At 47.7% G+C, this 27,377-nt stretch overlaps 1 protein-coding gene across 1 annotated transcript; it reads right to left on the reverse strand.

Moving 5' to 3' along the window:
• Positions 1–17,175: 17,175 nt before the first annotated feature.
• LOC119405599 (probable ATP-dependent RNA helicase DDX5) lies at positions 17,176–18,753 on the reverse strand. The gene has a single exon (XM_037672433.1). It carries the CDS (start codon positions 18,751–18,753, stop codon positions 17,176–17,178), a length of 1,578 nt encoding a protein of 525 aa, XP_037528361.1.
• Positions 18,754–27,377: the final 8,624 nt, after the last annotated feature.

Raw genomic sequence — 27,377 nt, forward strand, 5'->3', positions numbered from 1 at the left:
GAAATGAGAAACAACTTTTTAGGATCAGATGGGATTTGAACCCGCGCATTCTGCGTGGCACTCGAGTATTCTACTACCGAGCCACACTGGTGCTTGTAATGCCCTCGCAAAAATACTGTATACAGACTTCATGTCGGCAAGGAATCGTGTTAACATATGTAATATAGCGTGGAAGAGTATTAAAGCAAGCTGGCGTCACACATTGCGAATTGCGCAGCAAGTCGGCGTTGAATGTTTCCAACCCTTTACAAAGGGCTCAGCCATAATTCTTCATCGTCGTCAGCCACAGCACAAAGTGTACATAATGCCTTACAGATGTGTAAAGGTTACCACGATTTCTCGAAGAATGACAAAAAGTGGCATAGTGGGTGCTTCCCTTCTTCAGAAAAATTACGATGATTGAGAGCGTAGTGGTTTCTTTGCATGTGTACTTGTATTATTTGCCCCAAGGGAGTCCACAACGGGATCTAGAAATGCCGCTCTTCCAGCTTTCGCTGTGACTGCTGCGTGGTGAATTTTTATCTGAACAGCGGCGATTTTTTAGGGGCGAAGCTCCTCAGTGTGGGGGCCTGTCCCTCCTTTGTAGTATGTAGTAGTAGGTAGCCACGCATAGTGGGATGTATCCACTCCATGTGATAAAGATGACGATGACGACTGATGACCATGAAGAATAAGCGCGTTCCACTATAGTGGAATGTACCCACTACACGTGATAACAATGACGATGACGCTGATGGCAATGAAGTATAAGCGCATTCCAGACCACACATTCTCTTTCTGCCATGGATGAAAACGATCGTGAACGCGCTCTCGCCCTCGAAAGGCAAAACGGCAACGCCGACAACAAACGTTCCCCTGAGCTTAACGTCATATATGAGGACCCCCTCGTTTGTGTGTCAGGTCTTTGTATGATGATCGATTGGGCAAAATTTACGGGGATTGACGGTTTATCAGATTACCTCCGGAGCTTCGCCAACTCATCATCATTCACTTCGTGGATATGGCGTGACATTTTTTTATCATGGCAATTTCTTAGCATGGTGATTTTTTTATCAGAACAGCGGTCTCGCACATCATAGAGTACACTCAATGACGTGCTGCTTTTGAGATCGTGCTCACTCCCTTGACACAAAGCATTGAACCCGCTAAAAAATTCGTAATTCGCTTTTACTATGACTTTGAAGGGTGCTACTGGTTTGTACTAGTCGGTAGGAATTCGTGGTACAGTTAATTCCGCTCCTCTGAAGAACGTCGGAAGAACGTGTTTTACCCCTGTCCCACTTTCTTAAGTGAAGCGCAAGTAACTATACCACAAATTTAATGTTTTTATGATTACTTTAACTTCAAATTTTGGCGTAGAAATGAAAACCGTTACGAACCGTTACGGAACATTTCTTTTTCGTTCCGGAACAGAAACGGAACGGAACTTCTTGCGGTGGCACGACACTAAAACCGAAACGAAAACCATTTTGTTCCGACACCCTGTTCGAAAGCCATATATTCTTATTTTTCTACAGTCGATATATGGATCCCCCCGCCCCTCGCGAAAAAATTTCGGCAGCTCACCTTGTTTTGCACTGCCTCCTTGGTCGGCCGAGCGTCACGGAGGCAGTGCAAAGCGACGATGCCGCGTCATGGCGTCATCATGTGACGTCATGTTATGTGATGTATCGATTACGGCATAATGACGTCATGATGATGCCACAAATTTTGGTGATCTGCGAAGTCGTGATGACGTCATATGGTGACGTCATCACGTGATTATTTTTTAGATAACCCGTGTTCACGTCGCCGACGCGGGACACCGACGGTCAGTTTTCGCGTTTTATGAGGAATCAAAGGCTTTCCCCTTAAAGAAAAAGTTTCTGGCTACGCCCCTGCAACACCTCCTCTCAACCACCGTAGTTTTCCAAAATTTTTGGGGAGGTCTGTCCTGAGAGGGGGCTACTCGAAAGGGAGCGGACATCGTTAGTGACGTGGGTCGACCGCGTCGGTTTTTGTACCAATTAATTCGCGTGCCGTGTCTCCCTCAATGGGCCGTGCAAGGTGAAATGCTAGAGGCCCGTGTGCTTTTAGATGTCAGTGCACGTTAAAGAACACAGGTGGTCGAAATTTCCGGAGCCCTCCACTACGGCGTGCCTTATCATATCGTGGTTTTGGCACATGAAACCTGATATATTGTTATTAAGGGGCCGCACAACCAGACACCTAAGGCTTTTCCCTTAATAAGTGCAATGCTTTCAAAGTTTTATGAGCTACTCTCCAGTCAATTCTTCTACGACCTGTGTGCGGACGACGAAAGACACGTCATTGCCCAAAATTTCACTAGGTGTCAGTGAAAAGTACGATTAGCAAGGTGCAATAATATTGTTCCATATATTTCGCAAAAAAACTTTTTTAAAAATGCAGGCGCCGCAGTGCTCCGACAATGCGTACTTATTCAGGAAAAATGCGACATTCACGCAGGTATTTCCAACTATCCATCACACCTATTTTGGGCTATTTGTAATCTTGAGATGTAATCTTGAGAATGGATCATGTTCCTTGGAATGAAAACCCTCAGAACTGCCACCTTTGAAAACGTTCTAACTTTGAAAAAGACCTGCATGGCGCGAGTAAACTTCGGAAGGTTGTTTGGCAAATCAGCGAGGTGGAAAACTCTGATATTGTTGGGTGAGACCGACCGCCATCGACAGCATTTGGCCATTAGAGAGACAGGACATATGACAAACCAAGTCAGGGAACCAAGAAAACAAGAAAAGAAGTGAAACTCTGATACGTGTGATGACCATATGGCACGTTGCTCTTAATTAAATTGTTCAACACATCTTCCTGAACAAAACATGGAATAAACTTGTTCTTCCTCTTTAACTCTCAATATCACCGAAACCGTTTTTTTTTTACATTTGCCCGCATCAAAACAACTTGAAAAAAATTGCAGTGGCTTAGCTCGGCTATGCCAGGATATACGTAGCGTTAGCTAAGGTTCAGCAGATTATTCTGAGCTTTCTTGGTTGTCAAGCTTGTCCGCTTTTCTGCGCAAGGTCCGCTTGAGCAAGATCCGCTACCCACCACCTCTCAACTACAAACAATGAAGCCTGCCGGGGGCCAGAAGGTATGTGCCACAGAAACTGGTCAACCACTACCACGCCAGACAAATGTGCGTACTTGTTCCAGGAGCGAAGCAGAAGAGGATCAAGTTGACGGCAATGAAGAAGAGAGCACGTGCTGGTTCATCATGGTTAAAATTTTCTATCTAGGGCACACGGCTTACCTCGAGCATAACTCTCATGTGAATCCCTTCTTGTTCGTTAGCCAGGAAACCATTGTTAGCTAGAACATGCAGTTCGAGAACGTCTTGGCACGCACTGTGTACACATGGAGAAAATCACACAGGAGAAGCTACTGGCGTAGGTCCATGCGCTGTGCGTGTCGCAAGCGCGTACCGAGTAGTTCACTTATGTACCCCACCTTGATTGGAGCACGGTGTGCATTGAGCCTTGCCGAGATCCCAGCGTCACAGGATAAAGAAGGGGAAAGAGCAATTTAAAAAACGTTCCCGTTGAAACAAACCGTTAAAACCGTTTAAAAATTCACGTTAAGGGATGCATCTTAAGCAGTATCCAACACCGCGTGACGAAGGTAACTAAATTGGTTTAAAGACAAATAAAATAATGTGGCGAACTAGCTCTGTGAAAGAATCGGGAAGTGAATTGGTAAGGCGCATGCTTGTAGCATGTATCATCGTGCATTATTTGCTACTGGGGCCTAGTGGCTAGTCTTGAGAAGACACGACTACTGCCCGACCACACGCTCTCTCTCTCTCTTACACGCGTAGGCAGACACACACACACACACACCGGCTGCAGGGGATACTTTCAGCATTGTGTCACGTGGACCGGCAACAGTCGCCCACCACTCACGTCAGTTCAAGCGAATGCTTAACGAGATGCGCGACCATACCCGAACTGTGCTCGAAGGCGCGTGGGCACATAGAGCACTTGAAGTGCGCGCAATTCACGTGTCGGTCTAGGAGGTCTTGTCGGTCGTAATCAGAGCCGCACACGGTACACGTGTACGCTGCTACTGCAGGCACGACCGAAGGGCAGCGGTGCTGGAGAAGAAGTGACATTCTTGGAAACATCGCGTGGCACATCTGACATACGCAAGCTTTTTCGAGCTGATGGTCTTGCGGTTGAGTGTGGCCGTGATAGTTTTGCTCCCTGAACGACGAATCGTGTTCTCGTTGCCGCTGAGCTACCTCCCTCCTGTGCAGGGCGTAATGAACTTGCAGATGCCACGCGTTCGAGAAATCTCGCCCGCACACGTCACAGACGTGTCGAGTTCTTTGACCTTCGTCGGTCGTTCCCTCGGAAGTCCTGGAAGTAAAGGCGAGTAATGGAGAAAACAAGTTCAGGTAAAGATAGAGGATTGAAGTGACAAGTGACACCGCAGGCTTAACAAGTTGCAGGACACTTGAGCGTCGCCTCAAGAGTGGAACGCGATGACGTAATCGGGACTCCTTCGCATCGCCTTTTCAATCGGTAGCCACGCTTGCCTTCTCGGCGACACCTGAACCATGCCGCAAGAAGAGGAACGTGCGTACGCGTAACATTAGCCATTTCAAGCTATCCTACAAAAGCTACTGCAAGTAGCGTTCCGAAGTGTCCACTACGCCATAATTCTTGCTATTGCGAATCAGCGATGTACCCACAACGCGTCCGTGAGGCAACACCCGAACCTATGCAGCTGCTCACTTTGTGAACGCTTTTATATGGGATGATGATTAAATACGCCTGAGCGATTGCAATTAATAGGTAGGCGGATAAACGCCTCACACGTCGTCAGATGCACATGTCTTGACGCCTGGCGCGATTCTACGCTTCTGCCACGCCACATTATATGCGTTAATGAGACCACTCGCATTATATGACATTCTATAAGGTTTTTTTTTTTTTGCAAGCCGTTCCAAGGAATGGCGTTACTCTCTGGTAGAACAGCAGCTTGCCACGCAGGAGGCCTGTGCTCTGTTGCTGCTCAAACCAAAGTTTTGTTTATTATGTATTTATTTGCATCTATCTCGAATTTTCGCTCATGGACAACGCTGATTTTTCCATCACAACCGCCGCCACCGACACCGCAATATCAGCGAAAACACACTTTAACGCTAGTGCCTTAGAAGTTCCTGAATGTCATAGTTAATTCCCCATGCACTTTAAGCTTGTTCAGCCTTGCTGTACTCGTACTTCGCCCAACATCAGGCGTTTACCGTTCAGACCTAGAATTGACTTGCACAAATGTAGCTATTCGCCTTTACACTTGAACGCACTGCCCGGAAATGTTCGCCCTTTCCCCGTAATCAATTATCTGTCTTCAATTGACGCGTGGTGTTGTTGCCACTCTTGCCATAGGTAATGATGGCCTGCTGTATGTATGTATGTATGTATGTATGTATGTATGTATGTATGTATGTATGTATGTATGTATGTATGTATGTATGTATGTATGTATGTATGTATGTATGTATGTATGTATGTATGTATGTATGTATGTATGTATGTATGCATGTATGCATGCATGCATGTATGTATGTATGTATGTATGTATGTATGCATGTATGCATGCATGCATGCATGTATGTATGTATGTATGTACGTATGTATGTATAAATAAATAAATAAATGAATGGGGAAATCGTTGAACAAGGATTGTGTTTTGTAAACACACGCTGGATTGCCAGCGTGTGTTTAGACAAGTGGACTTTGCTTCGTCACGGTTGCAGCCTTGACAAGAGGAAGTCAACCTGTTGAGACGCTGGCTCCACTGACAGTCCTTGCTGAACGATTTCTCATCACCTCTGGCTAGGAATGGGTGTTCTGATAATCCTGACGTCTGTCAATGAAATGTACAGGACGTAAGAGCAATTCTAATGAAGGAGAACAGCAATCTTGATCGGCAAATAAGCTCAGTGGCGATTTCGAAAAGTTTATCATCGCAGAAAAGTGCAAAAAACTTGAGTTTGTAGCACAAAAGTTTTAAAAGAATGGAAAAACGTCCATACGAATTACTCAAGAAGAAATCTTCTAAGTTGACAAAAGCAAGTGTCCTGCTGTGGTATTCGAACGCGGTAACAAAAACATTTCCGGGCTAGGCGGTCTAGAATCCGAGCGATCTAGAAGCCTAGCGGATTGCAGAGACATGCCAAACTTACTCACTATTCGGAGAACACTGGCACGGGTAAATTTAATAAGATTATTTATTTGCTATCAACCAGAAGCAGCGGCCAAAGCGATCGAATAAAAAAATCCCTGCTAAAGTACCCCGTTTACCTGTGAACACAGATTCCTGAATTGTTCATTTTTGCAGGCTTCAAATTTATTTAACAGCCCGTCAGGCGGCATAGAGTATAGAAAGGCTAAAGTATTCATACAAAAAAAACTGCACGACCGCCGCAATTCTTTATGAAGAACTGAACTAGCGTGTGTGAAATGCCTAAGCCAAAAGGATGTGAAAATTTCAGTAAGCATAAGCAGTTCTGTAGATGACCAGCTACAGGTAATTGCTAGGTTCTTTTTTTCCAAAGCCATCCTCCGAAAAATAAATATGTTGCTTGTATGTGTTGAGGCACGAAATAACAGTTCAAGGGTGAGCGACCTTGCCATATTGACAACCAACACTTTTTTATGATGATTATATAATAACAGGGGGTCAAAACCAGATTGCTTTGCTAGAGATCGGTTCTGTTTTGCAGTCCCACCATTTCCCCTTGACATTTTTAGGCTCACCAATCCAAATCAGCTCACGAGGCTCACCACAAGCCGCTCTTTTATCCGAAACAAATGTCACAGCACAACAATAAACTAAGCTACAGGTGCGTTCGAAGCCGCAAGAGTTAACAATAAGCAAATTCATGTGCTAGCCGTTATTTCCATGGCGACTGAACGATCTCACAGCCACTGTTCCCTCTAGAATACATGAAAATATTTGTAGGGTCTTCACGTCCCAAAACCATAAAATGATTATGAGGGACGCCTTCCTGGAGGGTTCTGGAAATTTTTACTATCTGGTGTTCTTTATCGTGCACCTAAATGTAAGTATGCGGGCCTCTAGCATTTCTATAATATATGATGGCAAAATCTATGCCCCCTTTCACCGTCTCTTAAATCATTAAAAAAACATCCTCCATCCGTACCTCTCTCCTAGCGTCGACATTTAAGAGGCGTTTAACAAACGCAGGACTCACCCAGCGCTGTAGTTTTCTACAACAGATGAAGTGTCGTCACAGCTTGTACCTTTTGTACTAGTTGCAGCAGAACCATTTCCCGAAGCCGGAGGCCTGAAAGCGCTGTTTTTTTCTTTGGTCACGTCTTGCGCTGCATTGAAAAAGTCAGTTTAGCCGCAAGGGCGAAGCAATGAATGCGACAGGAACAAATTAGTATGTATACAAAATGCCTAGCAGCTCGCTCCTTTAGCATCCTACCTGCAGTACCTCAACAGAGCACTGACCTAAGAAAGTGCGTAGCGAAAATACCTGCGTTCCGTTTGGAAAAATCCGTAAAACAGGGGGTGGGTGCTCGAGCCAACGTTTCGACAAGTGGACTTCTCTTCTTCAAGGCTGGAACTGATTTCCTTAGCTATCGTGTGTATATGCTTTGTGCCCTCTTTGTGCTTGTACCTTTTGTACTAGTAGCAGCAGAACCATTTCCCGAAGCCGGAGGCCTGAAAGCGATCCCATATAGTATCTAACAATACACCTACTGAGTCGCTATCAACATTTCTAAATCACCATTTATCTAAAATACCATCTAACATACCGTCTTTTGTTCAAGATACACCTCATTTCCTTCGAATAATAGATTTTATCAACGAAACACAAACACTCTCGGATCAGGCCATTCTGGTAACATTAGATGTCTGCTCCTTGTATACGAATATACCTATCGCTGAAGGGATTGAAGCGGTCTCAAAATCACTCTTAGAAAGCAAGCAAGCACTTAATGCTGAAGTTTACCTATCGTTACTTAAACTAGTCCTGACGCTAAATTATTTTGAATTTGATTCGTCCTACTACCTGCAAACTTTCGGCACTAGTATGGGAACCCCTTTTGCGCCAACATACGCCAACATTTTTATGGGACACTTAGAATCGGAGCTGTTGGAGTCATGTCCAGTGAAGCCTTCCACCTATCTCCGTTACATAGACGACATATTTATCATATGGGAACATGGTGTAAGTACACTAAATGCATTCATTGACCACTGTAACAAGTTTCACTCTAGTATTAAATTCACCATGCACCATTCTTCCAGTGAAATTAACTTCCTAGACACGACGGTATCTATTGAAGCAGGTAAATTAAAGACGACGCTTTACAGAAAACCAACAGACAGCCAGCAATACCTAGATTACACTAGTCATCACCCGCGACACTGCAAACAAGGGATATTTGTAGGACAGGCGAGGCGTATAAGAAGGATCTGTAGCGATGACAGCGACTACGTTCACCACTTAAGCAACCTAAAGGAAACATTAGTTAAAAGAAATTACCCGCATGATGCTCTAAACAAGGTCTTCAACGAAGCATGTCAACTAGATAGGAAATCATCACTAGCTCAAAGGGCCCCCGTAGCACAACCTAACCAGCCGCCAGCATTTATAACCAAATACTCAAATGCGCTACCAAACATAAATAACATTCTCCGTAAGTATTACCCAATACTGGCAAGCAACGAGCGCCTTAGAAAAGCGTTTCCCGGAGTACCAAAGGTCGTGTATCGCCGCAATAAAAATTTTAAGGACATGTTAGTGCACGCAAAAGTATTACCTCATTCTACTGCCCATATAACACCTTGTTCTCGTCCAAGACGTAAGACTTGTAAGCACCTTCAAGATGACGTTATAGTTAAAAGCACGGGAAGTGATTACGTCAATCATATAAAATCTAGTTTTCCCTGCACTAGTTCAAACGTTATCTACATGATCGAATGTTCATATTGTCAAAAACGGTACATTGGCGAAACGGGACAACCTGTTAATGTTAGATTAAACGGGCATCGCGCGGACACAGCGAAAAAGTTACCCAAAGCAGTGGCACAGCATTTTAATGTAGCAGGTCACAACTTCGAAGATCTCAAACTTTACATACTTCAGTCAAACTTCCGGTCCCCAAGAGACAGAAAATATACAGAGTCATACCTTATTCACAAGTTCAATACACTCCAGCCAGCAGGCATTAACGTTTCTAGGGGGGCTCTGGAATCTATTTGATATGGTACATACACAACGAAAACGAATGAGAGTTAATCCCTTCTTCTAGGCATCTCGAACCTACTATTGTTAAAATGCCACGTGCTTCCATTGACAATCATTCAGTGAAACGTACACCCTCCCGTCTCCCCCCCCCCCCCCCCACCGCCCCCCGCTTTTCTTTTCTCGTTCCTTATGACTCACCCAGTCGTCGCGGTGGCTTCTCCCCCCCCCCCTCCCCACCCCTTCTCCCCTCTTTTGGAGAGGGCACAAAGCATATGCACACGATAGCTAAGGAAATCAGTTCCAGCCTTGAAGAAGGCAAGTCCACTTGTCGAAACGTTGGCTCGAGCACCCACCCCCTGTTTTACGGATTTTTTCATCGCAGCTTCCATCTTCCACTTCCTGCCGTTTTCTGCGTTCCGTCTGTAACACTAAATCTCCACTGAAAGCAACACATGTAAAAAGTCATGAATAGTGTCTGATTCCCAGTGAACATGTACATTTATTAAGACCGCGGCTGACCACGCCCCTAAGTCAAAATAACCATTTGTTGCCGGAGCCACGCAGCTCTTCCTCCGGCACCCCTCGAAGCGATTTTAGCGCAGGCGATTTTCACGCCATGAAGACGCCCCGTTCGCTTCATCGCTTCTTCAATAACGTTCGCTCGCATACATAGAATTTACATATAGAGCATACGACGTCCGAGGTTATCGTATCGATATGGGCTCTATGCGGAAAATGACGACAACGCCGACGGCAAAAAGCGTCGACAGTGTTCATTTTATTGCTATCGCGATAATTCGACTGTGTGCCGGTCAATCGCCGTCAGTGGCCATATTGCGAAAATACGTGCTTAAAGTTTGGGGCGTTCGCATGATTGCAGCATATGCAGATATGAAGGTGTGTTCATTTCCTATCCATTAATAGACGGCTAAATACGTTTCGCTTCTTTCTGTGCATACATCTTTCTCTGAGGCGTAGCTGTTGCCGTTTGCACAAAGCAGCTGACGATGTCGTTCAGCAGACGTCGTTGGCAGACATAGAACTCACACATAGAACATACGACGCCCGGGGTGATCGTATCGATTTGGACTTTATACGGAAAATGACGAAGACGCCGACAGCGTTGTCATCAATGTCACTATGTTACACCACGTCATAATAATATTAGAACAGAAAGGTGAAAGGCATCAGCGACTTCGTTGGCGTATTTGACCATACGTTTACGTAGATTCCACAATCACATTCCACATAGCCTCAACTCGCTTTCACAATGAGCGGCGTATGTTGCGGGGCAGCTTGTCTTTTTCACGCCTGGCAAGATATTTCAGCTAAGTAGGAAATAAAATGTTGTGCAAACTGCGCATGATCTGACTTCTGGACGCAAGGGTGGTATCGCATTACTTTAGGGCACGTCACATGAGGTGTGCCTAGCGCGAGACACCTGGGAACGATAAAGAAGGGTAACAATAATGCCAGTGGTATTGCGCGCCAAAACCACCACGTGATTACAAGACATCCCGCGGTGCAGGAACACCACATTAATTTTGACAACGTGATGTTTTTTAACACCTGAATCCAAGTAAACGGGTTCGTGCACGTCGCACCCTCATCGCACCGCGGTACGGTATAAACGATCTTATACTCGACACATGGGCGACGCCACTTTAACCTGTTAAACGAACTTTTTTTAATTTTATTTTTCTATATTGCGAAGTGAATTAATATGTGGTCACTAAACGTCGACAGCCCCAAACTAGCCATTTTGTGCGTATGCGTCTACCGAAGCGCTCTTCGTTAAGTTGTTAAACATGCAAAATGGCACAAATGGGTTTCGGTGACCAATATGGCGATACCGAAGCCCATTTGTAATGTAATGGCAGTGCCGAATGGTGTGACCTCACTAGCCTGTCGCTGCTAGGTTGTCGAGTTTATTTGGAAATAAGCGCACTCCTGGCACTGATACGTCATTACACCATACGCCTCCAGTGAAGCCGTCGTCTTCGCCTCCTTCTGTGCAGACAGTAGTCGTAGGCAGAAATTCTCTTACCTTCGTGCCTTCGCAGATGGGCCTTCAGATTATCTTTCCGCGAGAACGATGCCCCGCAGTGTTGGCATAAGTGAGGCTTGCCGTCGAAATGTACGCGTTGATGCCTCTTTAGTGTATACAAATTTCTGTATGAAGCGTTGCACACGCCGCAGGTGTACCGCCCATCTTCTATGCGTTCACTTGCTTCATCGGTAGTCCTAGAAGCGGGTTAAGGAAGAGGCCTCAGTGCATCGACACTCCTTGCCCGCAGAACATTTTCGCATATAGCGTTTTAGCACAGAAGCGCTCATACATTTTTAGTACTGTCGTGTGTGTACAAGGCGGTGAAACATGCATGAACCTTTACCGCGTAGATGCTACCAAAAGGAAAAACATTTTCATGGTAGATCCAAGGAACCATCCATGCAACCGAACAAACAGACACACCAGTGAATCAAACGGCCTCGGAAAAACAATACGAGCGTTATAACGGGAAAATCGGTTATGGTTGCAGTGTTGACTATCCGCTGTCGTGTCATGAACATTACATATGCACACCTATGACTCCGCAAGCGCTTCTAAAGCGTTGCTCGAAATCGTCGGCAACTGGTACAGCGGTGAGCACTGTTAGGGTGAACACGCGAGCGCGTGGCCGACGGCACTATCAGCGCCGCGTAACAGCCATCGTTAGAAACATTGCACATGCGCAGCATGTGCTTTGCGATATACTCTGTCCACCACGCGCACTGCGTCATAGATATGCTTGTCGGGGATACGCTTGCGTGCGCGCGGTGGAAAGAGTATTTCGTAGAACGCATGATGCGCATGCGCAATGTTTCCACCGATGACCGTTACGCGCCGCCGACAGAGCCGTCGGCCACGCGCTCGCGTGTTCACCCTAAGAGTGCTCACCGCTGTACATGCAGTGCTCGTCAAATGGAACGCGAACAGCGGCAAGCCTTCGCATGGTATAGTGCGCTCCGTCCTGTCATCACCATTGACAGGCGCGCGCATCCGGTTTGACCGCACTGCCCATATGCGCGCCTGCCCGTAGTGATAACTGGACGGCGCGAACTACACCATGCGAAGGCTTGCCGCTGTTCGCGTTTCGTTTGACGAGCACAATACATACGCTATGCGCATAATCGTACAGTTGCGTGCCCTTCGTTGCGATAAAACAGGCGTCTCCGCTAGCGCCTGCGAGGACGTTGCGTTTCGTCACGCCGAGCCGGCGACACTGCGCCAGGCGCAAATCGGCCTCCGCTACAGTGGAGCCGGCTCCAACGCGCCGGTGCGATCGCTGCGATCATATCTAGAGGCGCGCATGCGCAGTAAAGCGAACAACGCCCGCGCCACCTGTCGGGAACCGACGAAACAGCCCGCGAAGCAGGTTCCTGTACATACATGCGAGTCCGGCGCGGCCGGCGCGAAATGCAGCAGGATCTATTCGGCGCCGAGCGACGCCCTAGCGCGCCAGCAGCCTTCGGTCGCGTCTGCGGTCAGACGACGCCGGACCACAGAGGGCTGTTTTTTTGCTGACCTAACGTCGCCGTAACGCGCGCGCGCACTCGACGACGTTACGCTGGAGTATATCAGAGCCTTAACTTGAGTGCCGACGTGACGTCGGACCACCAGCTACCCTTTACACGCCCGTATAGTCGACATGCCTGGTAAGTCCACGATATGCGCACAAATATTCCCTTTTGACAACGACATCGATCCACCTCGTAACGCTTGGCGTAAACCTAAAAATCCCGCATAGGCTGCTACTCGCTGCCTGCTTCGTATGAAACGGATTGCCACTATGCGTGGTATCTGCCAGATATTTTTTTTGCCGGCCACAAATAATTACATAGCGCGGTCTGCACACTTAGTATACTCTTGTCTAGAATATTCGATGGAAGTTTCTTTTAAAGAGGAGGGCAGCTCACCTCACATTAGCTGGCATCGGTAGAAAGCTAGTGCGGGTCTTGGGCGACTCGCTGTGCGTTCGCGCTGCCGCTGTTCATCAGACCGAGGATTTCTGTTTCCTCCGGCTGGTGGGCCGTTAGTGAATGTGAAAGCAAAAGGTCGCACGTTCGGCACGTGTGGTGCTAACGGACGCATGCGCATTCAATGCCTCATAAGCGCAGAATGCAACAAATTATACATGCGATGCTTTTCGTTTTTGGTCACGCGGAGGCAGCGCTGAAGTCTCCAATGTAAGAGAAGAAAAAAAAACAAAACAAAAAACAAATACAGGGAGCACCCACTTGCCAGTCGAATCAGTATACATTACATGCATGTGTATGTTGTCGTACAGGATATGGCGCCGTTGCTGGCAATGCGTTTCATCAGATATGTCATGCTCGGAGCTACATGCTGCCGTGCATTAAAACCCTGAACGTATGCATAGCAATTTGCTTTGTGTTCCAGGCAACATTCAAAATTTAACTGCTTAATTTCGAAACAGCTTGAAGAGCCTCATTCCTTCGAAACAAACAAAAAAGACAAAAATATTCGTGTGGCGATTCTTACTACAAAGAAAGCACAATTTCATGGTGATCCCAACGGCAGTCATACGCATGACCTTGTCCCTCGTTATCTATAGTCGATACTATTATTTAAGCGAAGCTTATTGAGATTAACAGAATCTGGCAGCGACATCGTACGCAGAAAAAAGAAAAAAAAAAAACGTCGCCGGCGAGCGTACAGACATACGGCACTGGAAGGTACAACGGTCCCATGCGCATTTGTACGTGCTGCTTTCAAATATACGATGCTCTCTCTATTGTAGAACTTGATGACGATCAGCCGTTTTTGAGATGGTAATGTGATCCTTTATCGAGGTTACTTGCCATTTCACGTCGCCAAATTTCATTGTCGCACAGTCCTTTTTGGGCTTGTTCTACTGAACGCCGGCGCCAGAACGTGATCAATTAGGCATCATGACAACGACGTAGGCGCGCCCTCACGTCACGCCCTCAACCAATCCGAGCGCATTTCGCTTTCACTGGGTAGGGAAAGGGCACGAAATGGCTTCGAGCGCGCAGAGCCGACCTCGTTTCCGTTCAAGAAGAAAGGAAGGAAGAAAGAAAGACAAAATGTAAGAAAGAAAAATAAATAAATAAATAAATAAATAAATAAATAAATAAATAAATAAATAAATAAGTAAATAAATAAATAAATAAATAAATAAATAAATAAAGAAAGAAAGAAAGAAAGAAAGAAAGAAAGAAAGAAAGAAAGAAAGAAAGAAAGAAAGCAGTTCAGGTAAGCGTGAAGCTTCGCTTGTCCCCATTTTTTCGATACGAGAACGGCTCCACAATTTCTTATTCATCAATTTCAAGTTTCCAGTTCAAACGTAAACAGATAACATCGCAGCGACCTAAATCAGGAGCACTCAAAATTGCTCAAGTGAAACCCCCAAAGCCCTGACGACAAACGGTTCCCACCCGTCTCCTGCTCATAAGTACACGGCCAGCTTCGGAGTGCACGATAATCTACGGGAAAATTGACTTCAGCGTCATTTAAAGCACCTATTGATAGCGTTCGGTTGTTGTCACTGAGGTAGCTTCTAAACGTACTGGAAATACAACGTAGTGTCTTTGCTAACGTGAACAAACCGTATTCACTGCTGAGGGTAGCCTACCTGAGTGTGAAAAAGACGTGGTACAACGTTATTGGCCCCTCTGTCAGAATTAAGACAGACCCAACTGGAGATGTACTGATCTCATATACGTAACGTCATGAGCCAAGTTCCCGACGATGCTGGTAGTACAGCTGGCCGCATCATTATCGTCCATGGTAGCCATCCCTACAGGACGCCGCAAAGGACTACCCTTACATGGACAGCCGTAAACTTCACTCATTCTTTACTTTCATGCTTTACTTATTTACATTTTCACTAAATTTCTATTGCAATTAGTCCATTGAATAAAAAATTACACCATCTCCCGCTAAAGGGGACCATGAGGCGATGCGAAGCCGGAGCACTTGCACGATCGCGTTCCGTTGGCGTTCGTTGGGCATGCTACCGACCTCGCGTCGTGGAACGCGAAGAGGGACGCTACGCGCGTCGTGTCTTCCATCTAGCCTGGCCGTTAATTCTCACAGGGCGAGCGGGGAACGCGGTCGACAGGCGGACGAGAGGGGGGCAGCGTAGGAGAGGAGAGAGAAGGGGAGGGGACGCGCATGCGCTCGAGCTCATCGCGGCGTTGCGCAGGAGAGAATTTCGGCATGTCTAGCCCGCGTTTCAGAGGAAGAGTGGAAAGGGGGAGGGAGAGGGGTGTGGGAGAGGGAAAGTGGAGAGGGGCAGGGGAGAGGGTGAGTGGAGAGGAGGTGTGTGGAGAGGGTATGCGCATGTGCAGTAAGGGTGGTCACGCCGCACACCACCACCGGATTGAGCTCCGCCTTAAGATACTTCGCATCTAAAACGTCGCAGCTACTTTGTGCTATTTTTCCGGCCCTTGGCTCATGTTCTCTACTTTCTGGCTAGTTTCTGCGATTGTCGAGCTACTTATTGTCTTTTTAACCAGGGAACCCTGCTTGCAACGGCAAACGTAAGGCGCACTGACGTTCCTGCTATCATGGAATCGTTAAGGTGTCCACCAAGACGCGAAGCATGGCATGCGAATGACAAGGCGATTTTAAAGGGCCTCATAACCCTATCGCGTCCCATTCCTAAATTCGAGCCTTAAGCGGCCTCCATGCACAAAGTCACATACACTATATTAGTGTGGACATATGAATAGAAGAAAATAAGAGCGTCAGAAAGTCGGACGAGGACAAAGGTGCGCGTGCGCTTAAGTAAAAGAGCGGACGATAAGCTTCGAAATCGTGTTTTTATATCCGCCTTATATTTTGTTAGTCTAACAGAGTGGGTAGGTGCCAATAAATCATGGCGTATCACAGACATCAACGTCCTAATCATGAAAGGATGACATATCTACAATTCGACCAGTTTAAACAACAGTTAAACGCAGTAAGGGTCCAAGGACGGAGCGTCGCGGTTCTTCAAATGTGAGAAATAATTTGCACACGTTACGACCTTAGCAGTACGCTGGGTTCTGTTACAACAGAAGCATTTGATCTACCACAATAAATTTGGGTAAATGTTTAGGATGTAAAAGCAAACGGTGAGAAACGGCACCGAAGGCGTTGTTAATCAAAGGCAGCCAATTTATTAACTTCTATTAGTACAACCAATTTCTTTCCTGGTTGCCGTGATACCGAGCAGGTCGCCGACAAGTGGTCTGCGGCACCTTATCGTTTGGAACGAATATTTTTGGCCATATTGAGGATCTTTAGGTTGACTTGTTTGTTGGCATCCTCCAAAACCTCTATCAGCATCTTGGCCCTGAACCCCTTCGTTATGAACGACGAACGTGTGCAAAAGCCCCCCTCCCAATGAACTGCAGTTTATCCTATCTTTGTGCTAGCTGACATTTTATTCGCTCGAACTCCTTTATTTCATCAGCCCACCTAACTGGGTGTCCTTCGACAGGGAATCGTAGACTTCTTACCACACCACCCAATCGCATCACCACAAAATAAGCGCGCGCAGGTTTGTCTAGTAAGGGGGGAGGGGATGGAAGTGGGCGAAGTTTCATCGCAGTGACCTCCCCCATATTCCTAAATCCCTCCCACTGAGGCCCTTACTTGCACCACATAGCGCAAAGACAGGGTATTAGAGCGGGAGGGTGACACAATCTATACCCCCCCTTCCTGCACCGTGCGGGAACGCCTATGGTGACAATGTAACCAAATAGGCGAAAACGTGTAATGGGCCGCAAAGGATTCCGTTTTATTCAAGCCGCCGTAAAATTCTATGATTTTGCCGATGTAGAATTTGAAATTTGGTAAGTGTCGCCAGGAGGAATTCGCGACGATTACATGGCTGTGATGGCAGCAGCAATCACTTGGAGAAGCGTGCAGTTTTGCGTCTGTCACAACGCGATGCACTCTCGGCGATTTCAAAAAGTCGGGGGTGAACCTCCTGGCCGACGTCTTGAAGGTGGCAGACGAGCTCCTTTGCGTGACGCGCGTCGTCCGGATCTAGGAAGGCGTACGCCGTTCCTGATCCGTCGCAGAGCGACGCGTAGTTCACGCGGTTCACATAGATGTCCGAGCTCGCCGGTCGGTCGTAGTGGACGACGAAGCGCACGCGGTCAACGTCCAGCAGCTGAGATGCAACGTCGGTCACCACCAGAATGTTCAAAGAGTCCGACTTGAACACGTCCAGCGCCCACCGTCGCTCGTCCCTCGTCTTCCCGCCGTGGATGCCGACGGCGGACCAGTCGCGGAGCCTTAACTCGAGCACGGTCTCATCCGCCCTCAACCTAGTCTCGACAAAAATGATGACCTTGTCCTCTTTCTCCCTGAGGATATCCTCTAACAAGACAACGAGCCGGTCCAGTTTCCGTGCTTTTTCGTAGACAATGACTGTCTGCTCGATCCGCTGGTTCTCTACGAGCTTACTGTGCCCGATGCTAACCTGGACGTAGTCCTTGAGCAAGTAATCGGCAAGGTCACCAACATTTCTCGATCCAGAGTTGGCCAGTATGAGCGTCTGGCGATCTGGTCGGAGGAGGGCCGCGACGGCGCGAAGCGTTTTCTCGAAGCCCATCGCCAGCATTCGGTCAGCTTCATCCAGCACCACAAGCGTACAGCTGCTAATGTTCACCTTCCCGTCCTCCAAGAACGAGAGGAGACGGCTAGGCGTCGCGATCCAAATTCCGTAACTCGCCTTCTTAAGCCTCTTCAGCTGCCTTTCCTTCCAATCACCCGAGCACAGGCATACCGAATGAACATGGGTGTACTTCTGCAAGTCCGAAACCAGCCGTTGAACTTTCTCCGCCCCCTCGCGTGTCGGAATGAGTACGAGCACAACGGGACCTTTGCCAGTCGATGGCTTTGGCTGGTTCATGACGTGGACAACGGCCGGAAGAAGGTAGGCCTGCTCGCTGGCTTCGGTTCGGCTGTGTATGATGGCGAGGAGGTCCCTGCCGTGGAGTGCCACGGGCCAGCACTGCGACTGCAGGGCGGTGAGAGGACCGTAGTCGAGCACGTATGCGGCTTCGGCAACGCATTCTGGGAAGTTGGCTTCGTACAGTCGTAGAATGGGAGTCGGAACTGCTCGTCCTCTGACGGTGACGTTGTTCGCCTTTCGAAACTCGTTCATCTCTGTCTGTGTCCGCCTTGCCGTCGCGAAGTGTTCTCGGTAGAAGAATTTGGCGAAGGACGGAGATTGGTTCTCAGGCGCGGGCAAAGCAGGCCGCAGTTGGCTCTTCGGCACTGGCGGTGGGATTCCAAAAGTGTGTAACCATATGGTATAAGATGCATTAAGCCTGTCTCCAAACGGCAAATAGTATTTGTATGTTCTTATCTTTTCCAAAAGGTCCGACGTCTCCATAGGCGTGTAGTCCCAGAAGATGTTGACTCCCGTCGTGTCTTGCATACCGGTGAGTCCATTGACTCCATTGGGCCCATTCATGTCGTTGACGTTTCAATTCACGCCACAGTGTCGTCAAAGGATTTTCTTGGTAATCTTGTATGGATGCGGCAGCGTCCAGCCGAGCCCCGCCTACGGAACGAGACATAAACCACCCGTGCGCTTCGTAACGATGATGATTATGATGACCTACATCCCTGTCTCTCACCCACTCCGGTGGATTGGCCAGACTGCGTATCGTAACATTTCGATAATAAATTCAAGATTTCTTATTATTAAAAAACTTAGATAAAAATAGAAAGAAAAAAAAGGAAATAATAGCTCATATAATAACGAAGGTGTACCATATAGAGCAGACCAGACAGCTGTAATATTTTGACCAGAACAATTTTCTACGAATGTCTTAGATTTTGACACATTTTTAATTACTTTGCGATAATTTAAATCAAGTAGAGATTGAAATTGAATACCTTTAGCAGCTTGATTAAAACTGCAAACCGCATGGAAGGCATCCCTGTGGCAATGTCCCAAAACGGAGGCACCGATGCTTAGCACAATTTCTGCAGTTGAGTTTAAACCTACTATGGGAGACGTGATAACTAACAGTATTTTTCTTTGTAATGACTATATACGACATTTCAAAACAAGTATTGTTCAGTAATGTCTATTCGCAGAATTGACCGAGGGGCGATATCGCCAGACCAGCCCTTTGTAAATAAAAGTCCTGTGGGGGGACACGACATCGCTCTCAGCGCAGCAAAGCAAGAATAGTCCGATACATGAACACCTCTAGTGTCCAGAATAGGACAATCTAGTTACAAGCGAGACGGTTAGAGACTAGACTGAATTTATTTGCAATTTATATTTCTTGTACATTTGTATATGTTTTGAGTGCCATGTTTTTCGTTTGATATATGTTTTGTGTGCTGTACCCCGAGTTTTGTCTGAGTTCATCCTCCGCAACAACCCGAGTCCGTGACACTATATCTGATCGCTCTTATATATTCGATTGCTGGAAGTACTGACATTATTGGTGCATCCAGCGATGATCGCTCTAGGAAATGGGTCATTTCGTTTAATTGTAATCCACAGTGACCTAAAGCCCAATTAATTTTAAAAGCTTCAGCTGTGGCGGCACTAATGTGCGGCATCTCATTAGGGCTTGTGAGTTATCAGAAGCTGTAAGAGCTCTACATACCTAAACAGAATCTGTTATGATGATCGCACTGATTTTATGCAAAGGGAATTTTCGCAGCGCCAGAATTATAGCCATGAGCTCAACTTGGCAGCGTGAAATCTGGCAGGAGCGAGATCTGGCAGCGTCACGAATATTGGTCAGCAAAGCATATGGGAGGCATTTTTTATGCCTGCCTTTCTATCGGTCGCGGAAGCATCTGTGGCTAATAGGTTATTTGTTTGTGCATGTACTAGCTAACCTTCTAACCTGAGAAATTATAATTTACATTTCGGAGAGAAAATCTCATCTTATTCAATCTGTTATTCTGATTTGAGCCATTAGTTTCAATAATCTTCCAAATGTCCAGATTTATTCGCAATGTCCATAGACTGTCGCTCCGTCAAGCGGAATACAGGAGCATCCTCCCAAGGAGGGTTAGTAGACGACAAAATGGCAGCACTACGCAGTAGCTCCCTTGTTCGGCTGTGCTAGCCTCAGTGTTAACGCGCTGGCAAGAAAGGAACAGGACGGCTTCGCATGCTCCCTGCATCAGGGAACAAACCCCGCCCTCCGTGACACGAGAAATCTGATTCGTTCTTGCGAGACGCGAAGGTTTCGTGAAAATACGTGGCAACCCGCGCTTTCAGTCACGGCCACAATGCACGCCCTTTGGCCAACTGCTCCTGTACTTCACCGGTACCTTCCGAACGGCATTTTTGTTTGACATATTTTTCGCAACGTCAAATTCTTCGACGTTGCGAAAATCATACGTGTGCATTCTTTTCGATATTCATGTTTCGATTGTGCGGATGAAACCTGCAGCATGCGAGTGATGTGAATTGCACACGGCTAGAGTCTGAGCACGGCTTTGACACAAGCGCTACTGAATGGGGTGTTAAATGCTTGTGTTCCGTTGAAGACGTAACTCCGCGTTCCCGACTGCGCAAGTAATGACGACGGCGTATTATCTTTGCAAACCATCACCACGTTAAACGTGCGGTCCCGTGCAGCAGCGATGGCGCTACTCGCTGTCGGCCTACTACTGCGGCAAATCCGTCAGGCAGGCTCGGTACGTACTACCTCGGAGTGCCGTTCAGCTCATACGTCAATTCTAGTTCATGCGGTTTTATGTTGGTTTTATGTTACACGCACAGGATTTCGCAAAGCATCGTTATGCACGGTAACGGATCTGAAATATAATCTTTCACACCTCAGCAAATAATTTGGTGGCGAGCACTTAGCACTTTCTACGGTATGGGAAAGTATTTTGGTCTCATATCCATTTCAGTGCAGCTCATGACTTCATCCGGTGAAAGTGGCACGGGGCCGTACGTCCGCACGTCCTATCTGTTCCTATGCTAACAAAACGGGTTGACTCTCCTCCGGGCGCCATCTTGAATCGCACAGCGCGCCACCTATAGTTCGCGGGCATTGCGAATACTGTCCAGTTTCTTTTGTGCAAATTATCTGGGATGTTCGAAACCGTGTTCAATGAGCGAGAGGAGAGAGAGATGATTTATGAGAAGGGAGAGAGGTCGGCCTGACGTAGTGTTCTGTAGCCTGGTACTCTGGACAGGGTCACTGATGAGTAGAGTAGAGCAGATCCTTGAAACTTCTGGCACGCACCCACGCTGGGGGTTGGGTAAGAACCGAAAATACTTTTGCAGCGTGTTGCTCAAGCACAAAGACGTAACAGCTGCGATAGTTGTTAGTTCACGCTTCTCCTGTGCATACTTGTGCGTTCTTTTCGGGCTTCCTTCTTCGTGCTTCAGCGGCGTGCTGCATGTATCAAGCTGCTTGTCGTTCTTCGTGTGACATTCCAATTTCTTGGTATCGCATTCATTGCTTCACCCTTGTGGCGAAACTGAATTGTGTTCGTCGCTTCTCCTTCTCTTCCACGGTGTCCCCCTGGCGGCCAACCCAAAAGCAGTTTGAATCAAGGAAGATTTAAATTTGGTATGAACTATATAAATACAAATTTAGAAATAAACGAAACTGTCGTATTGGCAAAGCACAGCCTCCATCGAGCCGCACTTTTGGTAAATAATGCAAATAATAGTTGGCATGAAAAAAGACATGGTCCCGCTATTCAGAATGGGTGTACACTTTGGACTCCGGAAACAATACAACAACAGCACAACGAACAGATCGAAATGAATGAAATTAAAATGTTCAGTTAAGCAATACTGTTGACGTATTATTATGCACTAATCCGGCATTGCGATTTTTCTTCGTCATTTTTTTTTGTGGCTACTGTCACTATGATATTTCTGTTTTGCCGCAATGCTATTCTGTCGTCAGTATTGTATTTTTCAACAGCGAAGCGGTTTTTTGCCCAGGTTTTCAACGGACAATCGTGGTAACGCTGTTCGCAGCTCCTAGCGCGTCAGTGCCACATATGCTGGGCAAGTCCCAAACCACCCCTCAGATCCACAAAAAATGAAGAGGCAGTCTATAACTAGCCTAGCGGGTATGTGCCACAGAAATTTTGTAATCTCCACTACTAATCACTGGTTCACTAAAAATGAAGAAGCTGCGCCGGGGAAACGCCGCTAGAGGGTGCGGATTCGCTCCACACGGTCACAAGGAATCACCCCACATGGTCAACTACATTACGAAGCACTATCAACTCGGTAGGAGTGTCTATCCCCCGGCCCACACCAAGCTCTCCAGGCCTCCATCTTCCACCCTTCACATGCTGCAGACTGGGACCTATTCCAGCCTAGGCAGGGTCAGCAGGTACGCTGACTCGTTCGACCCCCATTGCCCGGATTTCGGAGATCCCTGCTGCACTTTAGAGCACAAGCTTTGGCGTTGTCCCTCGTTACGGGACCACGATCATCTCACCAGGTAAGAAGAGTGGTAGGAGCCGTTCAAGAGCTCTGACGTCGCCGCTCAGCTACGGGCTGTCCAGAGGGCTCGCGAGGCGGCGGTCAAGCACGGCATGCCTGTCCCGACGTGGGAGCTGCCCACGGCGGCTCCTCCCCCGTAAGGGGACCTACCGATTCACGCCTCAGGACCTTAATAAAGATAATTGTCTCTCTGTGTCTCCAATTAAGTAGCCTTGCGGGTATGTGTCACACAGATTGGGCAATCCCCACAAATCATCTCCGGTCTACTAAAAATGAAGAAGCTGACTACAACTACCCTGAAGCTACCGCAGACCGCGTACTATGCAATACGAGCGAAATCGGCATTTGTATGCTGGCCGGAGGCAAACGTATGTGATCCAGAAGCCTGGCGGTCTTACTCAAAACTTCGTCGATGGGTAAAGTCGTACACTTCCCGCAATAAGTAGCTGCTCGTCGGGAGCTTCAACGGGAATTGGCTCGCGAACGGCAATGACGACGTCGTTTGATCCAGAAGACCGTGCAAGAGATGCCGCAACCTAGCGCAAGCGGAGGGCAGAAGCTCTAGATCTTCGAATGAGAACAGCTGAGGTTAGGCGTGAACAGCTTGCATCGGACGCTGACTGCAAAACGAGGCAGGCCCAAGGGCGGATAGCACTTAACTGTTTCATCAGTTAAGTGTTAGCACGTGGATAAAGGTCCGATTCCCGGCGTGGACGAAGGCAAAACTTAGGAGGGAGTATTGCGCAATGCGATAGGTAGAAAGAAAGAAAAGTAGTAGGCCGTGCAAGCACACGCCAAGCTTGCCCCCATTTTGCCGATATGGGAACTGCTTGTTATTTTTTATTGCGATAGTGATGATACAGACGCTGTCGGCGAGTTTTCGCCGTCGCTAGGCTTTTGCCGTCGACGCGTAAAAATTACTCAGCCACGAATGAATAGAACATATCCTCCAACATTCTATCGGCGAGCTATTTATATACACCATTACCGCTGGTGTTCCGCAGACCTCCGAGGTGCTTCAGCGTAGGCCTTTTCACTATCGCCCTCGAGATGACCCAAAGGACCGAAGTGCTCGCTTTAAAGCACGTCGCCCGATCGTCTTTCGCCGGAGTTGGGCTGCGCTAGTACGGTCCTGTAGTTTGGCCTACAGGACGAGGTCGCCCATACACGCATGGTCATCTATTCAGGGAGGTTCAACAGATCGCTCCTAGCTTCGTGCGTGTTGTGCTTTCATCTCTAAATTTGCGTTGAAGACATAGACCATACGAAGAGCACTTCTCTCGCTGCAGCAGCCACGCTTGCTAAAGGATTGAGCTACTAGCCTTTCTTTGTAGGATATTCCAGTTTGTTGCCATCACATTCAATGCCGCAGCCTTGCGACGAAACTGTGACTTTTCTTGTCCGCACATCAAGTCCCTTCGCTTTCGAGTTCCTTGTATCCTCCAACAATAAACATCCCACAAATAAAATAATATCCTTAAATCGTGAGGGCAAATATTATCAATAAAATAAAAGCAAAATGCGAAATATAGCAGTTATTTCGAGATCTCGTGACGGCTTTCGAGATCTCGTGACAGATTCGACTCCAAACGGGACGAAGACTATTTGTCTTTATTCGCACATATGGAGATTAATGCCGTTCTGTTTCATCACCTGATTATATTTTAACTGCCATGTACTTATCACAGTTTTCAGCCTTTCTTTCAGGCCTAAAGCTGATATTTAAATGTTCAATCAGTAATCCTACCTGCTCGATAATATTCCGGAATCCTGCACGCATCGTATCTGAAAGCCTCGGTGTTGAAATTGAAGATTCGGAGACACAATAATGTCAATGAACGATGTAATGGTATTGGCAGCAAGACCCTGTGGTGTAATAGTGCAAGAATTCGGCACCTCGACACAATAGTAAGAAAGAAAATTTTGAAAATTGGGACGATAAATTTGACTGCCTCGTTCTTGTACTAGAAAGTGTATTGCGCATTAAGCGAGGATTCATTTCGTTAATTACATTTCGTTCATCCTCGCGGATACACATGGTATGGTTTCAATACTCTGCGCACACGGGCCTTGTCGCGCGAAGCAACCGCGCATGCAGCGCTCGCCGCCACCAGCAAGAACAACAGGCTAAACAGCTGCCTACCGAATGCAGTCAATGCGTCATGAACGTTCTCGCCTTAACCGTATACCACAACGTGTGAGCTTGTTTTCGGAAACGCTCACGTGTGGCGCAACGAGCGCCGGCAGCAACGGGCTCCGAGTATAGCGTTTCAATCACATAGTATTCCACAGTGTGCCGCGTCTCGAGAGCCACGCTCATGGAACAGAGGACACAGTACACACCGTAGTGCAAAGTAGACGTGGACAATTCTCGTGAACTTTTACACAATGGCGAGCCCGCCAACCGAATCTTAGAATAACTTCCGTAACATGCCGAAAAACGCAATATGAGACTAATAAAACACACAAGCAACATGACACACAATGTAACGCGAAGTTCGATTCCCCACAAATGTCCGCGGGGCCGTGCCCCCCGACATCCCCCGAGGGCCGACTGTGCACGGGCAATCCCAAGCAACAACGAAAAGAGACAAAGCTCACCTCGTCATAACTACGCGTAACCTCACTCCCGCCAGGTGGCGCCACCTCGGGAGCACAGCACCAGCCCTCTCTTGACGGTGACTAAGCTAACTATGACGCGCGAGCGCCGTGAGGGGAAAATGACTTTACAGGGGTCTAAAGCAGGATAGCGGGCCCACAAGTGTCGTTCACTGTTACGATGAAGACGGCTCGCGTGGCTAGAATGGGCTAGAACTTCTAGCGTGGCCGCTCTCCACGGAGCTCCATGGCATCTTTCGCGGCCACGCATCGTGTCGAAGTGGTGGAGGCGCGAGTTCCCATCGCTCTTTCTGTACTACAGCCAAGAAAGAGCCCCGCAACGGCCATGGTGGCTACTACGGAGCGACGCACTCAAGTGCTGTAGCAGACCACGCGATGTATCTTCCGTGGGTCCCTCTGCGCATGCGCCGCTACGCTTAGATGTGCGGCCACTCCGAGTGCAGTTGCGCTCCGGGGAGCGCTGCCACGCAGAACCGTGTTCACATAACAGAGGACGGCACTTACATGTCCACCGAACAGTGATAGTTGCAGGCAGACACCGATGGACTGTGAGTGCGTTTCACGTTGAGGAACATCAAGCGGTCGAAACAAATATGGCGTGCCTCATAGGCTGGGATGACGCGCCATGGTAACTTAGCAGGTAACGTGTTGCGTTGCAAATATCCAGGGCGCGGGTTCTATTCAGATTGACAGCTACACATATTATTTCGCGAGATATGGCAGCATGGGGTCACACTGGTGTAATACGTCTTTTCATGCGTACTGTCATGACGTGGAGCACCACACTATGCGCATGCGCCGTGCGTATCTCGATGGCATGCGCTAATGCTTCTGCAGTAGAGCATATGCCCATTGATATGCGCACGTTATTACCTCAAAAAATTCGCCTGCACCCTTAGTGCCATCGTTGGAAACGGGTGCCTACTAGTGACACATACGGCGACGTTCATCTGTGGCCGACAAAGCAGCATTTCGACCGTGTTTTTCGATGCTGCGCGGTAGTCGCAACGCAGTCCTAGGTGCAAGCCGGGCGGCCATACGTCAACGCGATGGCAGGTGAACTTCCATTGAACACGTCAATTAAATTACACGTGAATGTGTGTTGACGGACCCGCCACGGTGGTATAGTGGTTATGGTGCTAGACTGCTGTCCCGAAGCTCGCGGGTTCGAGTCCGGCCGCGGCGGCGGCATTTTTCGATGGAGGCGAAAATGCTGGAGGCCCGTGTACTTAGATTGAGGGGCACGTTAAAGAACTTCAGCTAGTTCGAATTTCCGGAGCCCTCCACTACGGCGTCCCTCATAATCATATCCTGGCTTCGGGACTTAAAACCTTCACAATTGTTAATATGTGTAAGCGTTTTGCTTTATCATGTCGAGTTGTTTTACTTTGCAGCCGTGGCAAGCTAACACGGTCGGGAAAGACGCCGCAAAAGGCAAAACAACCTTTGTTCACGATGTCAGCTGGCAGCAGTGACGCAGCAGTTCAGAGAAGCCCTGCAACAACAATGCGGGAGAGTGGGAGGTGAGTTGGACGAGTGTTTCTGTCACTAAAGTTTGTTACAGGGTCGTGCTTATGATAAGCGGATCACTGGTGGTCTGCGCCTTTCACTTTCGACACTACAAATGTGCCACTGCGAACTCTGCGCAATGAGCCTGCAGGCCGACGCGTGAAACAGATCAGGAGAATGCATAGCTGACATGCCGTACGCACAGATGCCACCGCGAAAAGCGGAAAGGCGACTTATCTCGTAATTAGTAAATTTAGAAGTAGATTGCACTCGGGCGATTTACCAAGTGCAGTACAAGACACGCGTTTCGTGCTCATCTTTTTTTAATAGTTCGTCACGTCCTTATGCAGTAAGGATTTCAGGACGCCATACAAGAAACGAAGGACATGACGAACTCTCGAGTTTCGCTCCAGATGATGCGAGTGAGCTTCTGCCTGTTGCTGGCACGGCTGTCGCACCGCTTGGCATCTCGGGTATACATAGCAGCGTAGAGCGTTCCGCTTATTGAA

This window comes from Rhipicephalus sanguineus, chromosome 9 (assembly GCF_013339695.2).
Source record: "Rhipicephalus sanguineus isolate Rsan-2018 chromosome 9, BIME_Rsan_1.4, whole genome shotgun sequence".
Taxonomy (NCBI): domain Eukaryota; kingdom Metazoa; phylum Arthropoda; class Arachnida; order Ixodida; family Ixodidae; genus Rhipicephalus; species Rhipicephalus sanguineus.

Excerpts from the sequence above, each read along its gene's own strand:
- LOC119405599 (XM_037672433.1), bottom strand. The coding sequence starts at position 18,753 with ATGAATGGGCCCAATGGAGTCAATGGACTCACCGGTATGCAAGACACG.